This window comes from Sprattus sprattus (genome assembly GCF_963457725.1).
Source record: "Sprattus sprattus genome assembly, chromosome: 17".
Taxonomy (NCBI): Eukaryota; Metazoa; Chordata; class Actinopteri; order Clupeiformes; family Clupeidae; genus Sprattus; species Sprattus sprattus.
Window position 1 is genome coordinate 4,992,520 of NC_137915.1, and position 21,788 is coordinate 5,014,307.

Consider the following 21,788-nt stretch of genomic DNA (forward strand, 5'->3'; position numbering starts at 1 on the left):
CATGCATGACGTTTAGAATGGCATCCTACGAGCCTTGCGTTGAGCAAAATTATCAACAATTTCAGAAAAGTTCAATTCCCTGGCCCGGATGCTTTCGATGGACAGGGTAGCGAATCCACTCAGTATCTCCTGCCCCATACTGCTCTTTAGTAGGTCTTAATCATTTTTTGTTTCGAAAGTGATCGCTATGCTGTGGCTACGGAAAACATGCCATTGCCTGCATGATCACTTGCAGAATGTGACCAGCAGAGGGCGCCCTAGTCCAGGCTGACTCAGACCACTCACTCAAGAACACTTGCAGGATGTGACCAGCAGAGGGCGCCCTAGTCCAGGCTGACTCAGACCACTCACTCAAGAACACTTGCAGGATGTGACCAGCAGAGGGCGCCCTAGTCCAGGCTGACTCAGACCACTCACTCTAGAACACTTGCAGAATGTGACCAGCAGAGGGCGCCCTAGTCCAGGCTGAATCAGACCACTCACTCAAGAACACTTGCAGGATGTGACCAGCAGAGGGCACCCTAGTCAAGGCTGACTCAGACCACTCACTCAAGAACACTTAGGGAGTTCATCCCTCATGAAGGACATCTCTGGCCTTCAGGCTCCAGCGTTAAATACCCATTGCTTAAAATGATTCCATTAAATTCAGTTTTATTCACATAGTGCTTTATTGAAGAACAGCTAAGTTGGTAGGCAGAGCGCTTGCAAGTTTACTATTACAAGGGTAAAAATGACACAGAAAACTATATGTCCATGGTGGCAATTATTTACGTAATTAAAATAGGCTAGCAGAGAGTATGTAGATGTTTCATGAGTGGAGTGGAGTTAATGCATGACAGTGTGGTGGGGTGGGTAGGTGTAGGCAGAGGGTTTCTACAAGTACATCAGGTGGAGAGACTTCATCAGCATCCCACAGTAGAAAAAGAGTGTGAGTATGTGTGTGTGTGTGTGTGTGTGTGTGTGTGTGTGTGTGTGTGTGTGTGTGTGTGTGTGTGTGTGTGTGTGTGTGTGTGTGTGTCGATAGATCAAGTGGAGAGACCACAGCAGCATCCCACAGCGGAGATTAGGGCCCTCATTTATAAAATGTTGGGTAGAACCCTGCACAGATTCCATGTCCAAACGTTTAACTTCTCCAGGTAAAAAGTAAATGGTTAATCACCAAGTGCTTTCAGAACCAGGATGGTCGTGTGGTTAAGGCATTGGACTTAAGCTCCAATGGACGTGTGTCATTGTGGGTTCGAATCCCACACCTGGTAAAAGATTGCTGTTTATAATTAATTAACTTGAACCACATCGTCTCAACAATAAAGCCCTATCACTAGCTGTGTGACCTGTCCATGTGGGTTCAAAGTAGATGTGATGAACTTTCAGTTCACTTTCAGTTCACTTTCAATCCAAGATCGTTCCAAATCATATTAGCAGGCTGAGTAGCAGTAGATATCATGGATGTGGGGATAAGGTGTTGGTCTTAAAACCCAATGAGCAAATGTCAGCATGTTTTCAAACCCCAGTCTAGGTGGTAAGATATGACGTGTCACTTATACATCTTCAGACCCAGTTCACGTTCAATAAAGCATCTTAATATGACAATTTACCAATTTAAAACATGTTCAAGATCAGCTTGGCATGTACATCAAAAGTATATACCAGGATGGATGTGGGGTTAAGTCTAAGGCTTAGAGATCCATGGGACTGTTGTCTCTGAGGGTTCAAAGTCCCCTCCTGGTAAACACAAGGTGACCCTCTCCACTATGGCAACAACATTCATTCAAGGCTAAGTCCATTATTGTAACACAAACCTGAAAATTATGAAAAAACACTGCCTTGAACAGACACACACACACACACACTCACTCACTCACAGGTGGAGCCTTCGCTTTGAACCTGAACAGATATAGCCAGTTGCATTACAAATCCAGGCACTGAACCCCCCAGCCCCTGATTGACTTTGTGGGATTTTGACTATGAAGCTGATGTCAGGACATAGGCGTCATTTGGGACAGACAGGAGATAGACACAGACAGGACAGGAGATAGACACAGACAGGAGATAGACACACACAGACAGGAGATAGACACAGACAGGACAGGAGATAGACACAGACAGGACAGGAGATAGACACAGACAGGAGATAGACACAGACAGGAGAGAAACACGCAGACAGGATGTACATATCTGTCCAGCGTGCAGCTTTGGAATGGAGCGCTGGTGGTGCAGTGGTAGTGTCCACACTCCACACCACCAAGGTCATCGGTTCAAACCTCAGCACAGGAAAGTGGAGAGGCAGGTGGGAGAAAGTGGAGAGGCAGGTGGGATGTCAGGATGGATTGCAAAGAGAAAGACATGGGGGGGCTTACTTGGCTCCCTGAAACAATCTAGTAGAAAAGTAGGGGGTTATAGACTTTTTTTCAGTGGGCCAACTTGACACAAAACACTACTGGTGTATACATACAGCTCACTGTTTGTGGGTTCCCAAAAGTCAAGTTGGCCCACTGAAAAAAGTCTATAACCTTCTGCTTTTCTACTAGATTGTTTCGGGGGGCCAAGTAAGGCCCCCCATGTATTTCTCTTTGCAATCCATCCTGATGTACCACCTGCTTCAGGGCCTCTGAGTCCACCAGGTCCTCTACACCTTCTCTCCTGTGCTGAGGTTTGAACCAGTGACTTTGGTGGTGTGGAGCGTGGACACTACCACTGCGCCACCAGCGCTCCACTCGAAATGTGCACGCTGTACACATATGTACCTGCGTGTGTATCTCCTGTCTGCATGTTTATCTCCAGTCTGTGTCTATCTCCTGTCCTGTCTGTGTCTATCTCCTGAATTCCGAATTCCGACCGGCTCAATGGCAGAATCTACAGAAATGAGCTCTCCAGCGGCAGCCACGTTTGTTGAACACGAATTTGAACTGAGCGCTCTTTGGTGACGTGGTTGATTACGTTACTGTTCATCATCTGTCGATCATCGTATAAAGCCCGCCCAGTCACTTTGATTGACTGTACTGTTTTCTACCAGGAAAAATGTCTCCCCAACGACCGCAGAGCCAGACCGAACTTCCCGACCAAATTATTTTGTGGGCGGGGTTCGGGCTGGTATTCAGGCAAATTTTTTGCTAAATGCCCCTGGATTTCAGTAAATCGTTTTGTCATTTCTAGCCCATTAACAAGAATGGTGAAGTCTTGCAAAAAATATTGGTTTTATGCCCTAGCTTTGAACTAGTAAGTGATAATATGAAGTTCAAATATCGAGGTGGTATGCAGCCACGACCCAAAGTCATTTATTTTCAGTCAGATGATTTTCTTTTGCTTTAATCCCTGGACGGAGGTCACCAGGTCAAAGGTTAAAAAGGAGGACCTCTACTCTGGATGCACTTTTATTGCTGTCTCAGGGATATCAGTCAGTACTGCTTACTAGGCAAAGGTGCTGGGAAAGTCAAATGGACAGATGCACATTTTCTGGGACATTGGGGGGAGCAGGGTTGTGACATGACCATGAGTGCTGTGTCATGACCTTTTGTGTTTGGCTGACACATAATGTAGACATTTTTTGCCAACAGTGGTCAGTTTTTGCATAACTTAACCATTTCAAGAAGGCTGGTAAATCAGGGTGAGAAACTGTGTTTTAGCCTAATGCTTATTTTACCCTTTATTTCCGGAAAGGAGGATATAACACTTCCCTTTATTGGGGCACCAGAATAAAACATATAAGCTCATAAACAATTAATGTCATCTGTTTTATTTAAAAATACATTTTGGGGTAACCCTAACATTATCTAGAAATTATCTGCTTTAGCAGTCTACTGTTGGTGATGGAAACATTGTTATTGTGTAGTTCTCGGAACTGACATGTCACGTGTAGTGGACCCTACACCGCCTTGGAAACAGAGGGGCTGAAAGGGCCGATTAGGGGGCTGATCCGGTAAACCTTCGCGCCACCTGGGAAGTGTCCCGAGTTTCTGCAGTGGAAAAGCGCCTTATGTAAAACACAGACGTGGTCATTTCCCATCAGTAGTTATATGCACAGTTGGAAAAATAGTATATACACTCCCACAATTGGTAATTATTTCATTGTTGTATAATACAAACTATTGTCAACAAGAGCAGAACACACTTAAAGTCCCATGGGATTGCAATGTTTACAGGAGCACTAGAGCTTCTTGGGTTTAGCTAAGCACTACTTTAGCATTACTAGTGACTTACGTTTTACTCAAGACAAAAAGGCTCTTCAGCCATTTCCAAAGAAGAACCCAAGGCAAGGATTTGCTCAGTATTAGTAATACATCATTGCAATTGTCCAGGCAGAAGTTGATTTGTAGAATCAGTTGAAAAAGGAGGGCTTTTAAAACATAAGAGTCCTTTACTGGAAGACTCAATGTGTTTACAGTTTCCATTTTTCTTGTGCTACTGTGTTAGAACAAGCCAAGCCAAGCAGCCCCTTATGTCCCAGGATGTCCATGACTAAACTAATCCAATAGTTACTGAAGCGATGTAGGAATGAGGAGTCCTATTTAAAGGTGAAAATGGGGAAAAGAGGACTGGCGCTACTGCGGAGTACGTTTCTTCTGCATTGCCAGCATTAGTTCATTCATTAAATCACCACCAGAGGGTGCTGCAGAGACAGGCGTAGTCCTCTTGGGTGGGGGCGGGCCGGCTTTCCTGACCATAGGGCGGGGGGCCATCGCTGCGGGTGGAGGAGGGGGTGGCGGCGGCGGCGGAGGGGGCAGAGAGCCCTCAGAAGAGCCAGTGGCCAGGGACACGGGTGGAGGTGGGGTGGGGAGAGTGCGGCCTGAGGGTGGCGGAGGCAGTGCCCTACCACCAGGAGTTGGAGAGGGCATGCCCCTGGCCGGAGGGGGCGGCCTACCCCCAGGAGATGGAGAGGGCATGCCCCTGGCGGGAGGGGGCGGCCTACCCCCTGGAGATGGAGAGGGGAAGCCCCTGGCGGGAGGGGGTGGAGATGGGAAGCCCATGGCTGGAGGGGGTGGAGATGGAAAGCCCATAGCTGGAGGGGGTGGTGGGGGCATGAAGTCTGGGGGCATCTCTACCTCATCGTCGTCTAGGGGCGGAGGGGGTGGTAGGTCATCCATGGGGGGTGGAGGGAAGCTTCCACCCATGCTGAAAGATGGTGGTGGTGGTGGGAGGGAGCCTTTGGCCAGCATGGAGGCAGGTGGAGGAGGGGGCAGCCCTGGGTCTGGAGGAGGTGGAGGCAGGATGCCTACCGGAGGTGGAGGTGGAGGTGGTGGAAAAGATGACTGGTTGCTGGGAGCCTTAAAAAAAGATTAGACACATTCAGACATATTTACTACTAAGCAGCAATGACAAGTGAGATCAAAACATTTCAGTGAAGTCCATCTCTGGTTTCTTTCTATTACATTATCTAAATAAATGTGAATGAGAGGTTTATTTGACATGATTGTAGTATTTGACATCAGTATCTTTGGGAGTTAGATTGGCTAAGTTGCGTTGCCGTACCGTAGGAGCTGGATCTTGAGCAGGCTTTGGAGCATGACCATTGGCTGCTTTAGCTGCAATAGAAAGACAAGAGGGAGATGAATTAAGTGCGTTAACTACCCAGGCAAGTGTGTTAAATACCCAGGTAAATGTACTGAATAGACTTTTGTACCATATGCTTATACTGTCGGAGTGCAATGTTAAAATGCCAAAAAAGTCAAAAAGCCATACAATGAAGTACTATTTTAGGGGGGGTTATTAAATGGTTGATATTACCATCCAATGCAAAGATGGATTAAGTATTGTATGTCATTACATATTATATCATCATAATAATGTTATATGTTTTTATATGTTATTATATGATATGTTTCTGTAAAGTTGATGCGTATTCTCAACCTTTTTGAGTTGGCGATGGGGTGGATGCGTTGGAGGTGACGATGTCCGTCCATGATGCTGAAGAGGTTTTCTTGACTGCAGTTTTGTAGTTCTCATAAAGTGTCATTCCATACTATAAAACCAGACGAACAAGTCAATGAACCTCAGCAGTGAAAACTCTATAGAAAGACCTTTTATTATTTATACTTTAAAGCTGTTACCGGTTACCTGTTGCCACACCTACAGAGTACCCACCTTTGCAATGCGGATTCCTGTCACCCAAAGTGTCATAGTCCACTCATCATCACAGCACAGGTACTTAATGTACTGGGATTCCTTTTGGATCTGTGGGTGCTATGAGGGAAAGAAACTCCAGGATTAGTCTCCACAAATGTCTTTGTTTTAGAGAACCAAAATCACTCAACCCACACACATCTTTTTTAAACCCGTCTTCTAACACTCTGCAAACTCACTCTCTCTCTCTCTCTCTCTCTCTCTCTCTCTCTCTCTCTCTCTCTCTCTCTCTCTCTCTCTCTCTCTCTCTCTCTCTCTCTCTCTCTCTCTGTGTCTTAACATGTAAACAAAACAGATGACATATATTAAGCCCTCGGGCTGCTTGTGTCTGTAATAGGCTGCAATGACTCTTCTAACACTCTGCAAACTCACTCTCTCTTTCTCTCTCTGTGTTTTAACATGTATGCATGCATGCTTCTATTTGGGCACACATTTAAAATATATGCATACAAGAATGTGTGCACACGCGGTGAGAAGGGGCAGAGAGGGGTATGTAGACATGTTGGAATGAAGGCATGCATGGGCTCGTGTAAACGCACCGTGGAAAAATATATGGCAGTGTTTACTTTGTGTGTGCATGTGTTTATGTACGAGTGTGTGTAGATCACCAGCTCAGATCATATTGTTTTGAACTGAACACATTCAACTAAAACCAGCATATCACGTCAGCATGGACACATAACTCATTACAGATATTAAGCCCTCAGGCTGCTTGTGTCTGTAATAGGCTGCAATGACTCTCCGCTCTCATTCTAGATTGAGTTAATCAAAGAAAGCTGGTACTGAGCAGACGGAATGCAGGTGCCTGAAAAAGAACAACGCACTGTTGACGTTTGAGTTTGAAGTGATCTGATGCACCTCTGGCTGATAGAATCATGGAATTGTTTGCCAGTGCCAGCGGATGACGGATTCGGTTTTCCTGGATGCTTCTCAAGGCTTTTCAGAACACCGAACATGAGGTCATTGCTGATCTGTTATTCTCTCAAGACGTTTGGAGACTTTTTTTTATTCTGACCGCACACTAGACCACTATACACTGGGCTGCGCTGGCATTTTCTCAAGTTTTCTAGAGTATAACCAATAGGTGGCGTAGTGAAATTAAGTTTCTCCCCGGCACAGAAAAAGGGAGAGAGACTTCTCACCACACGGACGCTGTTGCTATTGCGGGGCCAATTACCTCCTGCCCGAAAATGAACACATTTTCCACCAACTACTGTAAAGCCCTCATTAGAGAAGTGAATCGACCACAGCTGCCGTGGTCATCGTGCCACAACTTCAAATGGTAGTCATTCAGCTCCTCTTTGAGGCTAGTCATTACAATAATTACTGTGCATTAGGGACAACAGACGTGGAGCAGACACACATTCACACACCTTGAAGCAATCTGGCTTTGACGTGACCCCAGGAAGGTGAGATGGAGCTACGGTTTGACAAATGGGACCTGATTTTTGGATGAACTGTGTGTGTGTGTGTGTGTGTGTGTGTGTGTGTGTGTGTGTCTGTGCGTGTGTGTGTGTGAGAGAGCAAGGGAGAGCAAGAATGAGAGTGTCTGTTACAGAGAATATAGCTGTTAAACTTAAGATGGCGGTCGTCATTTGGATACATTGCTCGTGTGTCTGCCTCATTCTTGCTGCCTCCATCTCTCTACACAGATGGCCAATGGCTGTTGCTAGGGGGACTTCTCTTGAAGACGTGCTAGACTATGTGAGAAACAGAGCTGGTTGAGATCATCGCTGACTTTACCATCAGCTGAGTTATTTTCTCTCTCTCTCTCTATTTCTCTCCATCCCTCCCCTCTTTTGTCTTCCTAGCTGTATTTTGTCCTAGCCTTGAGGGGCTAAAAATTGTTCAGTCAAAAGTGTTCCAGCCCAGGCACTCGCCTGACCTCTTCGTCTTGATTTTTTTTACACCCAGCCTTGTGCTGAGCGCTGATTCAAGACTTCCCAGGACCACAGAAAGTAAAAGACACAAGGGGATGGAGAGAAAAGTTTCAGATCCCCTAACTCCTCAACAGTTTGGCTTCATATCTCTTCTGAGAGTCAGCACCGTCAGTTACCACACTGTGACAGAGCTAGCTGCTCCAAAACAATGGAATTCACCTTGACCATGTAGCCATTATGATTAGGAGGAAGTTAAAACACAAAAAAGTTACAAAATGCATCTATGTAATCAAATGTTTAGCCTTCTAACAATGACCATAATAATAACATAACCAAGGGACTAGCTCGTGCTACTAGCAGACTATGTGCCCCTGGCTCATTTTACGCACTTGACCAATGAGGTGAACGTGAGGAGACAACTGACAGGCCTTAGTGGATCATTTACAATTGTAAATGCAAGGGTTTTTGTATAGATTATGTATAATGACTATTCTGACTGTGCACGTGTTGCATGCTTGGCAAGAGTCTTAGTAATGGTTTGCAGATCTCAAAATCACTGACTCATTGCTCTGTGGTCCCCTCATGAGTTTCGCAGCGAGTGGTATAACACGGTAACCACGGAGAGGTCTACCTTTTTAGCTTTCGTCTTACTTACTTTAGTTTTATCTGAACCATTCATGGTGGCCTTCTGCTACAAAGGGGGAGACTAGCAGCCTTTTAAATCATGTTTTACAACTTGTACATTTCCTACAGAGAATCTTTTTGAGCCGAAGGGAATTTAAACATTAAATATAACTCTACCCAGAATGCTGTGGTTCCCCATTCTCTGAAATAGTCCTGCTAGGCTCGCAAAACATTGCTAGGGTTTCCCCAGAGGCTCTAAAGCACACCCATGATGTGGTTCATTGGTTCATGTAGAAAGATAAATATAAATGCAACGACTTTGACAATAACTTTTCGGGGAACTGATTAGCTTCTAAAGACAACCGAGCTAGCTGATTTATTTAGTGCAAACGTTTTGGTTTTGTTGATATTGTTTCGATGATATCTAATTTGGTACTATGGTGTTTCGATGAAACCAAGCAGTGAAGTGTGATAAAGACCATCCAACAGCTGCCACCAGCGGTGGAGATCCCATTCCGTTGTAGGGGGGGACAATACACGGTCAAATTTCAGAGAGTACTGGGGGGGCACACAGGAAAATTGCAGATGACCCCGCCCCCTCCTCCTGCGACGATTTCTAAAATACACAGAAGAACACAAATGTCCGGCAAGGCAAAATCCCTGGCCGTTTTTGGAATTCCTACCGGACGCATTTTTTTAGGTCTCGAAAAAGAGGACATGTCCGTGCAGAATTATATTTACAATGATTGTTGGGGGGACAACTTTATGTGAGACGTCCCCCTGTCCCCCCCGGGATATCCGCCTCTGGCTACCACAAACTCACCTTGAGCAGGGAGCAGTAGTCAGCTACCACACACTCACCTTGAGCAGGAAGCAGTGGTCAGTCGGGGCCTTGTACTTGTTCTTGTAATCTTTGCCAAGGTACACGTTCACGTTATCAAACTGCACCAGACACACCAGATCACGGGACGTCTGAAAAAGATTAAAAAAAGACAGTGGACAGTTAAAACCAGCACAACCCGGAGGTTACACAAAGTAAAGACATTTCCCTTTTCACAGCCATACCCAGCAGACCTGGACGGGCATATTTATGGACACTGAGCTGCCATTGAGATCCGTTGCGTGATAGGAGGCAGTTTGCAGGGGTGCCCCTGGCGGAGGCGTATTTTTAGATGGCTTGAGGGAACTGGGGGATGGATGTTGGAGGAGAAGGTAAACACAGGAGGACGGGTGTAATTGGCCGTTCCGCTAAGGGTTTGAGTTGACATTGAGCCAATATTTGCTCAAGTTTCTTTTTTTGTCTTTTTAACCTCCCCTCTCTCCGTGCCTCATTTTTCAAAAAAGCGGGCAGGGGGTCTGGTTGCATTTGATCACCCACTAAATGTATTTGATTGTGATTTGTGTGTGTGTGTGCATGGGTGGTTACATGTCTGTGTGTGTGTCATGGCTGCTGTTTACTCTTAACTTACTGAGTAGGCCATGTAGCTGTGTGTGTGTGTGTGTGTGTCTGTGTCTGTGTCTGCGTCTGCGTCTGCGTCTGCGTCTGCGTCTGTGCTGCGCCTCTGTCTGCGTCTGCGTCTGCATCTGCGTGTGTGTGTGTGTCTGTGCCCATGCCCGGGCCATGCCCGCGTTTGCGTTTGCGCCTGCGTCTGCGTGTCTGTGTCTGTGTCTGCGTCTGCGTCTGCGTCTGCGTCTGCATGTGTGTGTGTGTGTGTGTGTGTGTGTGTGTCTGGGGTTTACTCTGATCAGCATGCTGACCTTGGTTTTCCCTTTGGGAACGTAATACATTCCAGACGCCCTCAGCAGGAAGAAGCGAGGCTTCCAGGAGCGCTTCCCATCCTCCTTCAAATGGAGGAGCCCCTCAAGGTCCGGCACGATGATGGAGGTCCCACAGAAGTTCTCCTGCACTCACACACAAACACACACACACACACACACACATGAGAGTGTGTGGAGAGAGACGGTGAAGAACGCATACACACACACACACACACACGCGCGCCTACACACACACGCCTCAACACACGCATACACACACACACACACACACACACACACACACACACACAGCATTGCCCTGAGCTGTAATATCAGTTTGATGACTCACCTCCAACAGCATCTCTTTCTCTTTTTCTTTCATGTCCTTGAGCGTATTCCTATCCTTCTTCCAGAGATAAAAATTCTGCAGAGACACGTATATTTAAATATGTTAGGTCTCGCAGAGACAGATTCCAGACCTCTTAAACTGTCTGTGTGAATAAATGGATTCTGATAACGCGGACCTGACCCATTCTGACAGCCCGGTTCCCCGGTTCTAAAGAACACTGTCAGTGTGTCCCCACATCAAGACATCTCACGTTTTCCGCACAATGCTCTTATCTAATGAAAAACTTTTCCCTGCCAGCAGTCCGTACAAGCATTAATTCCCAGAGATTATGATGGCCCAAGCTGTAATAATAAACATCACAAAACCCCACTGTGTCTATGGGTCTGCCTGACCTGATGCATGTGCACCTAAGACATATGGGCCTGTGTCTGGAGTTTCTGTGTTCAATCAGTGGACAAACTGGGACGGCTCGGGACGAAAACTATGACTGAGTTTAATTTTATCCAAAAACAAAAAGGAGGGCCAAGACAAATGGCCACCAGCTCTCCGTTCAGCCGGCTGGACTATTGTGAGAGACCCAGTCTACCAATACATTTTCATCTGAGTGGTATGTTTGTTTTTGTCTGCAAACAGGCTGTGCTGTCAGTTAGGGTCAGCAGGGGCGTCCCTCTCTACCTTCAAGAAGCTTTTGAAGACCTCAACTCTTCAGAAAGCACCTCCCTTCCTAACTGGCACCTTGACTAGTGCTTAACTTGCGCTTCAGCAGTTACATTCCTACACTTCTTTTTTTTCTATGTCATTTTTCTATTTCTTATGTAAAGTGGTATTTATTGTTGTTACACCAGGTTTTAATTGCTCTTAGCTTGACTGTTCTATCCCTTGTACGTCACTTTGGACAAAAGCGTCTGCTAAATTACCAAATGTAGATGTAGTTAAAGTCACAGCACCATATGTGTGAAGCTACTCCACGAGACAGGACTATCAACAACAACAAGACTACAATCTGAGCAGGAGAACTCCCGTTAATTACAGCCAATCAGATGCCGCCACAGTAAGAGGATTCACCTGAGGGTCTTTGAAGATGGCGTACTTGTCCTCCCTCTGCTGAAACAGCACTTTGTTCTCGCTGTCACGCGTCCATGCCGACAGCGGCTCCACCATGTGCTCGTGGTCCTCCAGGCCCCTCTCTGTGGAGAGTTCACACACACACACACACACACACACACACACACACACACACAAACACACACATACACACACACAGAGAGTTCACACTCCTGTCAGATCCTAATCTGGTTTCCTCAGACTCATGGAAAAAAAACTAGGCCACACACACACACACACACACACACACACATACACTGGTTTCCTCAGACTCATGGGCCCCCATGGGATAATCAGATTAGGAAGGGGATCTTTTTTATTGGCCTCCCTCAGATTATTTGAGAAAAAAACATGCTTCAGTGTGGTAAACCAAAAAAAAATAGCTTGGATTAATTCCACTGCGGTTGACTCATTTCATTGCAGTACAGGGGGAAGATACAATCAAGGCTGCATTGTTTCTGCGGACCAGACCGAATTGATTCAAATTGGAGATAACGTAGGAGGCAACGCGCTCGTGAAGATATATGGATGTGGTTCCAAGTCTGGTTTCTCATCCACCCATTCCACCGCTTCCGGTCCATTTCATGGACTGACAAATCCCATACTGCCCACATCTCCATACACACACAAACTACACACTACACACACACACACACACACACACACACTATACACACACACACACCCACACCACACACACACACACACACACACACACACACACACACACACACACACACACACACACACACACACACACACTGCCCACATCTCCAGCAGATTTGCGGTCTCATTTACAGTACTCGATACAGACCTCAGCCAGGCTACGCTACTGCAGTAATTACATGGTCAGTGATTCCAGCATCCTGAAATGTAATGAGCATGTAAAGCTGAAAGACTCCCACTGCCGAAGCTCAAAGGCTGGTCTGTCTGCCAAGCCGGTGGGCCTCAACACACACACACACACACACACACACACACTCATTCCAAGCGCCCACCCAGACGCACAAGTATCACACTCCGTCTTTCATGTCAGCTCCACCATGTCCGCCACATACTTTGAAGGCTCTTTCCTCTGATTAACTTTATGGAGGTGAGGTAGCAAGCGTCCGCTGGTGGCCTGCGGCTTCGCGCGTGGTGGGCTTAAACCGTGACAGGCAGCCAGCCAGCCAGCCAGCCCAGTAGGAGACCTTTGAACAGGAGCTGGCTGCACCGCATGCGTAGGTGTGACAAGCACCATCAATGTTAACAGGCCAATGTACTGACGGCGTTGATCCACACAGGGGTAAGCCATCTTCGCCAAAGGATGCCAACTCGAGGCAAAATTCATACCGTTATTAGTGAAGATTTTTTTTTACTGCAAAGTTAACTTCAAACCGAAGTTTGGCCTAATTATTGGCTAGTAGTGTACTGGTGGGCTTAGTAATTCGGTTCATAAGACTTCAATCTAAAATGTGCGGGAGAAGTCCAGAGATAGAGCACACAGATGGGGAGGGAGCTGCCAGTGTTCTCCAGCAGCTGTGGAGAATAAGGAGAGGCTGGGGACTGAGATCAGAGGAGTAGTGACCAGTTTCTTCCTGACAGGCAGGATGACTGACAGTGTCGGACACTGTAAATTAAACCCACCTGCAGTCTCTCTCTCTGTCTCTCTTTCTCTTTCTCTGTCTCTCTTTCTCTGTCTTTTTCTCTCTCTCTCTGTCTCACTGTCTCTGTCTTCCGTTCTCTCTCTCTCTCAAATTCAAATTCAAAAGAAGCTTTATTGGCATGACCAAACGTTCTACAGTATTGCCAAAGCATTTGGGTTGGGTGTATAATATGTGATTATATACACAAAACAAATATCTATAAACAATAAACATCAGAAGGGGAAGGGGAGCATGTGTGTTTTTTTGGGCAGGGAATATGTTGACTTGCCAGTAAAAACACACTTTGTTGCATTTTGTAATCTGGGCTGAAGTGAAACCCAAGCATCTAAATGAAACTTTGCGTGTGAGTTTGTGTATATGCCACTTCATTATGACACCCTTGCTGTGTATGTGCATGTATGTGTGTGTGTGAGTGTGTGAGTGTGCATGTGTGCGTGTGTGCGTGTGTGCGCGTGTGCGTGTGTGCGTGTGTGTGTGTGTGTGTGTGTGTGTGTGTGGGTGTCTTTTGCCAGTCCTACCGGTCTGCAGGTCTGGGCTGGTTTCACATAGGCACCAGTCGATGTTGCAGTCACAGTGGGTTTTCTCAAACAGGTTATCCAGCACGTCTCTGACCGTCTGTCTCTCATCCACCATCAGTGTCTTCGAGCTGCCATTGCTCATCTCCACCCTCACCACCAGCTGCATAAACACCCGCACACACAGCCACACACGCACACACACACACACACACACACACACAGCCACACACGCACACAGCCACACACGCACACACACAGCCACACAGGCACACACACACACACGCACACACACACACAGCCACACACGCACACACAGCCACACACGCACACACACACACGCACACACACACACACACACACACACACACAGTCACACAGCCACACAGCCACACACGCACACACACACACACAGCCACACAGCCACACACGCACACACACAAAGCCAAAACCACATGTGAAGTGGAGTGTGATTTGCACAGTACTGGAGTAGCAGGCTCAAGTTGAGTTTGCGTTATGAGTGGCACGACTTTTCTCAACGGTTCCTGGCTAATTTGACCATGAGGAACATAAGTAGGGTGCTGTCGTTTACTGTAACCCGAGCGAACATCGTGTTTTTGCCACGCCGTTTCAGCGAGCATACGCGTCTGTCCAGCGCATCTGTAGCTCAGCTTCTGAAGGTCGTAGAAGACACTTGAGTTTGATCTCAAAAGGACCAGAATATGCATGTTTATATATGCACTATGAAGGGTTTTAAGCTCTAAAACCTTTACTTTTCGAGATACTCGAGAAAAATCCATGTGTTGATATTCGCGTGGGGTGCAAAAAGTACTCCAGTAGCAGACTCAAGTTGAATATGCATTATACTGTAAGTGGAAAAACTTTTCTCAACGGTTTCTGGCTAATTTGACCCTGAGGAACAAAACTAGGGTGCTGTTGTTTACTGTAAGCCGAGCGTACATCAAGATTTTGCCACGCCCTTTTAGCGCGCATTCGTGTCCATCCAGCACATCTGTATCTCAGCTTATGCTAACTTGAATTTCTTCTCAAAATGACTGGATTACGCATATATACTCTAAAGATTGCTAAACTGTAAAACCTTTACTTTCCGAGATATATTCAAGAAATTCAAGATTGTATGCTTTTTTGCGCCCCACGCGAATATCAAAACCGTTGAGAAAGTCGTGCCGCTCATGATGCATACTTGAGCTTGCTACTGGAGTACAGGTGAAGAGAAAAATAAAAACGTTTCATTGCTCTAAGCCCCCTTCCGTTTCTGAGGATGATCCGTTTCAGTGGCATCCATTTATCTCGTGGAGCCAGAGGCTGAGACGGGCTGCAGACAAAACCCCCCGTAAACCCCCCAATGAGAGGAGACAGAGATGGAGCGTGAAACTCCCCGTGGGACCCTGCCTGGCTTCCTGCCGTCAAAGACTCCCGTTTCCTGCCGTCTGGCACCGAGAGGTCTTCATAAGCGGCGGAGAATAAAAATTATTCTTCCTCTCTATTTCCCCCACTCTCTTTCTCTCTGTCCTTTTTTAACTGCCTTCCAGGCAGGTCCAAGAATAACGCCGGGGGGGAGGGCTGGGTATCACTGTCAACAGCACCCCAGAGCAGAGCAGTACAAACCACAGTGGCCACAGAAACGTCCTTTTCTGTCTCCCCTTCCTCACTGCCTGTCTAAAACAACAACCCAGTTTCTCTCTTCCTCTCTCGCTCTCCTTATCTCAGTCTTAAGGTTGCATGTACATACACCTTCTTGTTTTTGGTAGGGTCCTTATCCCTCAGTTATACACTTTTTTCTCTTTACACCAATCGGATTGCATCAATCAATTTGAGAAGACGTGATGTGATAATCACAACTCCATCAGTCGGGGGATCCTACAGTCTAGGGTTGTGTCTAGTCTATGGTATTTTTCTAATCTCTCTACAATCTCCAATCACAGGCGTCTCTCTGTCGTGCTGTTAAACTCGTCCGAAGTTGGGGATCAAAGGAGGGGAGCGATGAGCAGAATGTCCCACCGGGACACTCTTTCCTCCAGCGGGCTTTGGACCCGAGCCACAAGGGCCTGTGGTTTCTACTCCACAGTTTTGAAGATGTGAAACTGTCCACAATTGGAGCTATGCAGGGAAACTTGTGTGTATTCTCTGTTTTGTTTTTCTTCTTGTTGTTGGGGTGATACTGGCAGACATTGGTTATTTTTTTTCAGACAGTTTTTTCTATCTTATCTTTTTTATTGACGTAAAAGGGAACAGGGGAAGAGAGAGTTGGAGCTTTGCGGCTGTCTCAGAAGTATTCCCCTAGCAGAGCCTTGCTGACACAAACAGACACATTGCAAACAAACTCTTCAGCATCTATCTGTGGATGCTTCTCCAAAACGGCACAGGGCTAAAATGCCGTGCATGTAGGAAAGCCATCTCTCTCCTTCTACAGGGCTAGAGTGCCGTGCGTGTAGGAAAGCCATCTCTCAGGGCTAGAATGGCGTGCGTGCAGGGAAACCATCTCTCACCTTCTTCACTTTGGCTTCTTTCAGCTTCTCCAGCGCTAGTTTGATTTTGTCTGCTTTCAACTGGGCTTCAATTTCCTCCTGCAGGATAACACATAAACGTATACATACTCACTCACTCACTGTCCACATTGACAGAACAGTAGAGAAAAGTCAGTTACAGCACAACAATATGGATGGATGAGCCGCCTCGTGCTCGTCCAGTCTAAGGTTCGTGTCGTTTGTGTACATTATCTCACAAAAACATGGGGCTCCATATGTGCACATGTGTCTCTGTAAGACTGAAGAGATGAAGACGACCTTGGAACGTCAGACACTCCGGGGACTTGATTTCCCTGCTCTGTACCTCATGATGAGGTAACGGTCCAGTAAAACACATGTCAAACGTTTGCTGCTGGTGCGGACATGTTTCTCTCTTTGCCTCCTGTCGTTCGATGAATGTCCGATGGCTTCCAGACGATCAGCTCCATCACAGTCTAGTCTAGTCTGCAGAAGTTGCCACCTCAACCCCTTTCTCACACATACATTCTCACACACACACACACTCAGACGCACACACACACTCTCTCTTTCTCACACACACACACTTTCTCACACACAAATTTTCACATACACACTCAGACGCACACAAATGTTCACATACACACTCAGAAGCACACACATTCTCACACACAAACACACACACTATGCCTCAACACCCTTTGCCTGGCACTGTTTGCTCGTCTGTTTGCTCGTCTATTGGGTTTAATATGTCTGATGCTCAGAGACTGATTCCATTGTATTTGGGTTTATTCAAGCTATCTGATTGGCAGGTCTCTACATACTTGTTCTTTGACTACTTTGAGCTGCATATGACAGGCTAAAGGTTCAGAGCATGTTCACAAAGAAACTTTTTGCAAAGTCACAACACAAATTCGGGGGCAGATTTGGTGCTGTTCTGAGACTCTCGGTGCTGGTGGCTGGGTTATAGTTTGGGTCTGTGTGGGCAGAGATGGAGGGCAGTGACTTGCCTTTGATGGCTTGGAGGTCTGGGGGGGTGGAAGGGGTGAGGTGGAGGCGGCGGGCTCCACTGGTGATGAGGTGGAGGCAGAGGCGGAGGACGAGGTGGAGGTGGAAGTGGGTGTGAAGGCAGGGGCTGCTGTGGGGGAGGGGAAGCTGAAGTCGTTCACGGTCGGGGTTGGCAAAGTGGCACTTTTGGACATGCCTCTCTCAGCGGCCATCTTCTCCTCGGTGGCATTCAGGTCGGCCACCAGGTCAGCCATGAGAGCGTCAAGGTCATTATCCTCCAGCTCATGCAGAGATGCTTGACACACCACAAGGGAGCGAGGTTAGAAACCGATACGTGATGAAGGACAAAAACTTTTTAATATGAAACGTATTTTTTGATTTAATCAGTTAGCCTCTGCCTAAACAGGGTAATTAGATGAATAAGTCATAGATACATAGACACATTTGTGGCATAGGCTATCATTACAATATACCACAACAAGCAAACTAAATCATGATGTACATTACTTTTAATTACCAGGACAACAGTAACAGAAAAGCTACTGTATGACTATAGGGTCAACAAAGGGCCTTCCTCATTCAATGGCAGTAGTAACTCCACATATCTGATCGCAAATGCCCAATTATTATGAGTATCATTTACTTACCTGTTCACAGTCATTTAACCGTACAATACCATTGCACATAGTTGTTAACACGTCCATAACAGTTGGGGAAGTTGAGGGTAATTAAACACAAAACACAGTGTACAGAGACCTGCACTTTCACAGCAACCTCTGCTTACCATCTGTAAAGCCGACGGAACCGATGTTCATTTCCATGGCGGTGCTAGGGGGAGGCTCTGGAGGCAATATTTCAAATTCGAGGCTCTGTAAGGGTGGGGTGGGGTGGGGGGGTGAGGAACAATGAGACAGAGATCACAAGACCAAAGACATTATAACTGTTTAGCAGTAGAATAACAGGAACTCTCCGGACAACCAGAGATATTGTCTGAGATGGTGAGTGTAGCAGTGGGCTCTGCCATTAATATGAGCTGTCTGATTCATAGTCAAATTAACCTGCATATGCTGGCTGCCTTTTTAAGTCAAATTCGACCAAGACAAACACATGTATGCAAAGTCTAGTCTGCTGAGGCTATCCACTTCCCTTTCCCACACTGTTAATATTCATATTCTGACATTCAAAGTCTAATTCTATTTCAAATAAAAAAAAAACAGCAAAAGGTCAAAGCATGAACTAAATAGACATTAATAACTAAAAGTGCATGTATTATTAAAGATAGGAAGTAACTAAACAGGCCTACCATGGAACAAGTCGATTCCAGCTTTACACATTTTTGACTTCACCAGACAAATAAAAATGTTCTACATGACAATGGCATCTCAAAAATGTAACCCACATGCAATTTAATTAAATAAACTTCTTGCACGTTATACAAATTAAAAGGCCTCTGTGTTTGCTGATTTCTAAACTGTGCATCATGGCGCTATCAGTGGTTTTAATGCCATGTTTTACAGTTGAGTTTTATTTTAAGGTATCTGTGTCATTTAGCAGGGTGAGCTAGTTGTGACAGCTGCTCTCTCGCTATGGTGTGTGTGTGTGTGTGTGTGTGTGTGTGTGTGTGTGTGTCTCGCTATGCTACCTCTGGGCCTGGTGGGGGGTGGGACTGCTTGAGGGTTCACAAAGAGGTGAAATGTCTAAACACCTCCCCTGCCGACACACAGAGCTCCCTATGATCCACTACAGAAGTGGACACGGACATTAACACCATGGACAACAAGATGACGCAGTCTTCTGAAATGTTCTCACGTCCACATCCACTCTCCGCTACTGTACATCTAACTATATCTTGTGGTTCGTCTAAGACCTGTCCATACTGCTTTGCTACGACATTTCGCAGCAGCAGTAGTTTCAGCAAAGTGTTAAAGCAGACGTGCTTTGACTAGACCAAGCCTACTGCGAGGTCATAGCATCGACGTGTTCATAAATAGTTTGAGTTGCTCTGACTGAAACGCGGTCAAACAGAGCTCAGCAATTCATGACTGGCTGTTAATGCTGCATTCGGCTCTGAATTCTCTGTGTTAATAGGACCGTGGTAGTTGCTTTCAGTGACCAGTTGGTTGTTATTATTATATTTAGATTTCTGCTTCAGAGGGAAGACTCAAGGGATCCAGCTTTTCTATTAAGAGTCCTCTTCTTTGACACCTGTCTATTTAACATGCAGAGAATCCCATCAGAGGTATAGCTGCACATTGCGGAAGGATGGACTGTAGTTGTGTGTTTTCCTTTTGGATTTGTTTGTTGGAATGTGTTGATATTTTCTACTTGGACTCACCTGCGTGAGGAGGTCCATCTCCCCCAGCATCTCACTGAACATGGCGTCTATGTCATCCATCTGCAAGAGACAGACACACACACACACACACACACACACACACACACACAGGCACAGGCATCAGCAACCTCACACAATATCGTGCAAATGACATGGGGCATCCAATGAAGAGGTTGCTGGGTTTGGGTGCATACAAACAGACAAATGCTGAAGTGGTTATGTGGGTGTGTGTGTGTGTGTGGTTATGCGGGTGAGTGGAAACAGTTTAAATTGGATCTGCATCCACACCCTGCAGTCGGTTAATATGGGTAGAACACCATCTGTTGCCGTCAATCAATTTTCATCATTTGACATTATAATTAAACTGAAATGACGTATATAATAATTGTAATGAATAATTATAGCACAGCAATGTTCCAGTGAGAGACTTGGTAGATAAACAAATATAAAGTAATGAACTCTTTCAAGGTTCTTTGCTTGCTTGGTTCACTTGATCAAAACTCTGCTGATTTGCTGGTTTCTTCAGACAATCTCTCGTGATTGGTTAATTCAAGTGCAGTGCGGTATGGTACTAAATACCTTGCCTACAGGCAGAACATATTGCACAAGTGCCTGTGAACAGACAGGAGATAAGAGCGAGGTTTGCATAACTCTTCCAGGCGTTCATTCTTTGTCAGGACATGCAGTAGCGTGTCGACATCCCGCTCCGAGTTTAAGAAACATGCAGATGGTGGCAAACACCCTATTTCACGAGAAACACTACAACATGACGTCCTCTGTTACTTCCACAGAACCACGATATGAATCAAATGATACTATCGAAGTTCATTTAAGTAAGATAAATACATAGTCAGGCATTTTGTAGGCCTGTCAAAAGCTTACTCACGCAGGAAACGATCAGTCTCTCAGTGACTTCTAACTCTTACCAACAATCACAAAGCGGTAATGAGCTTCTTTAGTGCCCTGGTTGACTTGGTGTTTGTACATATCCGTCACACATGTATTTATTTGGCAGGTTTAGGTGTCTTTGATTGATATTGGAACAGAAAGATGTGCAGCTAATTAGTAGGTACTGTGGATGAATGTTAATTGGCATTTGGGCCCCAGGAAATGCTCCATCTCTAATTATGCATTTAAATCATGGCAGTGATGTGTATTTCTCATCTGGTGGAATGTTTCGAGCAGGATATAGGAAAGCATTAGATGAGGCTATTTTGCTTGCCCTGCGTGGACAGTAATGCCATGGTCATTATCCTCCACCCTCTGTCAGAAATATTATGCACACGTCCTTGAATCCACCTCCGCTCCCATCTCAGTACGCCTCAGGTCATCAGGTTCAGTTGAGCTTTTCGTGAAGAAAGCCTCTAACACAGCAAACCAATGCATATCATTGCCAGCATGCAGAACATGTTTACCAAAGCATCATAAACAACAGCAACAACAACAACAACAACAGCAACAACCACAACAACAGCAACAACAACAACAAAAACAACAATAACAACAACAATAACAGCAACAATAAAAGACAGCTTTTTTTTCCCATCCAGTAAGGAGTAACCATGGACACTGTCCCACACAGGCATACAGGGGTCTGTTTAATAGAGCAAACGTTATGATGTCACTGGGCTGTGGAGTCCAAACCCAAGATGGATTTGTCTGTTTAATAAGGGGGTCAGTGACATCATCTCGCCTGGATGTCAAGAGGGAGCTCACCTCCTGTACCCACCTCCCCCCTCTCTCTTTCTCTCTCTCTCTTTCTCTCTCTCTTCCCTCTCTCTCTCTCTCACCATCCCTCACACCTTATCTCTGTCTCTCTCACACACACACTTCTAAGCCGTCTCCAAACACACTCCTTCCCCTCCTTCCTCATCTTCTCCTTTCATCCCTCTCTCCATCCCACTCTAGACTACATCTGTTCCTTCCTGCCACCCACAATTCATCC

The 21,788-nt window shown here is 45.9% G+C and overlaps 1 protein-coding gene across 1 annotated transcript; it reads right to left on the bottom strand.

Annotated features, from left to right (window-relative positions):
* Positions 1-4,538: 4,538 nt before the first annotated feature.
* Positions 4,539-19,918, bottom strand: apbb1ip (amyloid beta (A4) precursor protein-binding, family B, member 1 interacting protein; the record flags this gene model as incomplete). Its single annotated transcript, XM_080855154.1, has 13 exons — positions 19,844-19,918; positions 18,293-18,377; positions 17,511-17,803; positions 16,504-16,581; positions 13,997-14,156; positions 11,794-11,915; positions 10,729-10,803; positions 10,380-10,523; positions 9,483-9,593; positions 6,079-6,177; positions 5,845-5,956; positions 5,467-5,519; positions 4,539-5,261 (listed from the first exon to the last, which is right to left on the bottom strand). Exons 1-13 carry the CDS (start codon positions 19,901-19,903, stop codon positions 4,539-4,541), a joined length of 2,115 nt encoding a protein of 704 aa, XP_080711280.1. The 5' UTR covers positions 19,904-19,918.
* Between the last annotated feature and the right edge of the window lie 1,870 nt (positions 19,919-21,788).